The 3,038-nt window shown below is 41.6% G+C and overlaps 1 protein-coding gene across 1 annotated transcript in view; it reads left to right on the forward strand.

Annotated features, from left to right (window-relative positions):
* qsox1 (quiescin Q6 sulfhydryl oxidase 1) overlaps nucleotides 1-3,038 on the forward strand; it is a 27,929-nt gene that overhangs the window by 959 nt on the left and 23,932 nt on the right. The window contains exons 2-4 of the mRNA XM_017031296.2: nucleotides 1,293-1,393; nucleotides 2,668-2,716; nucleotides 2,978-3,038. Of these exons, the coding sequence (XP_016886785.1) occupies nucleotides 1,293-1,393; nucleotides 2,668-2,716; nucleotides 2,978-3,038 (211 nt within the window). The remainder of the gene's footprint in view (nucleotides 1-1,292; nucleotides 1,394-2,667; nucleotides 2,717-2,977) is intronic.

Raw genomic sequence — 3,038 nt, forward strand, 5'->3', positions numbered from 1 at the left:
TGGTCTACGTACCACAGTTTGAGAACCACTGCTGTAAAATATATCTCCGCACGAACACATTTTAGTTGTTAAAATCAGACAACTTTTAAATAAAAACACATGTCTTAGACATTTTTTCACCAAACATCACACACATGGTTTTGTTGTCAACACTAACGACGGATGTTGAGCTGTGACTCTGAGGGGTCTGTTGTTAGTTAGTCTGTTCTGCTGAGGTCACGTCATCTCAGACCACATGCTCTGACTCTGGTCACTGTCGCTCGTCCTCCTGGAGGAAGTTCACGAGAACCAGTTTAATTAAGACAGAGATTCTGATGATGGTCTGACACAGCCGTGGGGTATTTCAGTCCGACACTAAGTCAACAACGGAGAATGACAGCTTGGCATGCTATCACATACCAATGTGAGGGACGGAGAGTTTATCAGGGAAACAGCCGTGGCTCCGTGCATGTGTCCACGCTGCAGTCAAACACTCATTAAAGTTTACTGTGTTTCCACTAGATTTGTTATGTCAATATATAAATTTCCATTTGTTAATAATGATCTTGTACAAATAGAGATATATGCAAAAACCTGCAGAGTACTTGGAGTATAATTCACTAATAATGATAAATAAACAAACTCAAAACCAAACATTGTTAGCAGCAGGAGAGCAGGGGTTTAGAGTGCACTACATGACAGGAAGTGAACTTTCTATTTCCTTTAAGATGAAACTGTAATCGTTCTTTCCAGAGGAATTCTTCTGTTCTGGAACACGTCTGTGTTCTGTCTGTGATGGTTGTTTAAAGTCCTTGTTTTTTTCAGTTTGTCAGTTATTAGTGAACTGGAACCAAACATTGATTTTGAAAACATCAGTCCAGAGCTGTTTTCGTCCCAAAATGCATCTCTCCAGATAACTGTGCCCTTTAAGACCTCATCATAATGAGTGTCTGTTCCACTGCATGTGGAAATGCATTCATATACAGGTACCACAGGTGGCAGTGTACCACAGTTTGAGAACCCCTGATCTGGATTTTTTTTTTTTTTTTAAATTCTCCTGCTGTCGTGCGCGAAGCTCACCTCGGTGTCATATTGGTGAGACTGCGATGTGCAAACAACGGCCTCTGTGGACCGTGAACCAGATCTACAGTCTCGTCTTGATGCATGGAAACTCAAATATGTCCAGTATGTTGGATGATCTCTGACCAGGGCAGTCACTCTGACGTTACACTGGATTTACTTTACTTTTACTTTTACTTTTCGACAGTAACTTATCGTTTGCTGACCCCGTCTTTTCATTTGTCTGCTCTCAGAGTGGAAGCCGGCGGTTGACGTCGCAGCGTTCCACTGTATGGGAGAAGAGAACGTACGAGTCTGCGCCGCCTACAACGTCACAGGGTTTCCAACTGTTAAGGTAACAGTCGTACAAACAAACAAAAAGAACCTTGAAGTTTTAATGACCAGTTATTTGGGGTATTTCTTCAGTTGGGTCTCTGAGGGTCTCCTGGTGCAGGGATTTATTTTTTAAATCTCTCCTGAGTTGATTGGACAGATGTATTTTCCATGAATGCTGGTCTTCCTAGATTCACCGTTTGTCATGTAGCATGAATGCTGGTCTTAAAATATTTTCATTTCCATGATTTGAGACGCCGCCATTTCCTCTTCCTAGATTCACCGTTTGTCATGTAGAAAAAAGCAGAGGTGTGGAACGTGTGCCCAGTCAGAGGTTACCTGGTAACAGCACTTCAGAGGAAGGATGAATATTATTTACATTTTATTGATGATCAGGGATAAAAGGCGTTACATTTTGAAAAATGACCAGACTCTCTGTGAATCACAAACACCTTCTCACACATGTCAACATAAAGAAGCTTCTGTAATGAACAGGTTTATCACACAGTGTGTATATATATATATACACACATATATATAGCAACAACTATTTTTTTTATATAATTTTGTTTCATTAACTTTATAGAACTTTGTTTTTACTTTGACATTAAAAAGTTTGCTGAAGTGACGGGCGCGTCACTTCAGCAAACACCAGTTTTTCTGTCTGCTCCACTGCTGGTCTCTCATGACTGACATTTATGACACTTTAATTCCAGTCTTGGCAAAGTCATTCTCCAATCTGTTTTCTTTTATTGCTCTTAAACAAATTTAGGTGCAGCTGGTTTATAACGCAGGTTTGGCAACACGTTAGAGGTTCCTGTTACCAGTTACACTAAATAGGTTTTACTACAGAGACAGGTGACTCCAAGTCAATAGGTAACTCAGTCAAATAATGTAAAAAAGTGTTGTTTTTTCAGGTTAGATTTGGAAAATCCCAAACCCTTAGAATGTGTTTTTAATCCAACTGGTTCCAGTCGGTCATGCTGGGATTTGTCGGATTTGTCCATGCAACATTAAGCTGCAGTTCTAGAAAACCGGTCTGGTTGGTTATCTGATTAGTCAGCAGACGTTTGAGTCCAGGTCTCTCAGGTCTTCTTCTCTTTTTTTTTTTCACTGAAACAAAGATGTCCCTCTGTTAGAACGTAACATCTGCAACTCATTTTAACCAGGAAGGATGTAGAGGTCGAGTCAGGCTGGAGCTGTTACAGCCCCCCAAACCCCTCCCCTTTATTATTGTATGAATCATATTTTTTCTTCCCTTTCTGACAGACCCTCCTCTTTGTTTTCCTTTCACAGTTCTTCCACGCCTACTCCACGCCGGACGCCGTAGGAGTGGCTTTCAAAGGTGAACAGACGACACTCAACAGACCTCAGAGAACGTGTAGCTTCATCAGGCATCAGTTCGCAGCAGCGTCACGCACACACACACACACACACACACACACACATTCAAAGAAACATGAAGTACGCCGCTGTACTGAACATCAGACGTTCCAGAAACATGAAGTAGGCCGCTGTACTGAACATCAGACGTTCCACTTACACATGGCAGTGGTTTGTGTACTTGTTTAGACACTCACTGGAGTGTTGTATCATTTGACCCCAGGTCATGACGTCACGAGTCTCCGTCGGAGAATTATAGACAAACTGGAGACCCATAAAGAGCC

This window comes from Cynoglossus semilaevis, chromosome 2 (genome assembly GCF_000523025.1).
Source record: "Cynoglossus semilaevis isolate Cse_v1.0 chromosome 2, Cse_v1.0, whole genome shotgun sequence".
Classification (NCBI taxonomy): Eukaryota; Metazoa; Chordata; class Actinopteri; order Pleuronectiformes; family Cynoglossidae; genus Cynoglossus; species Cynoglossus semilaevis.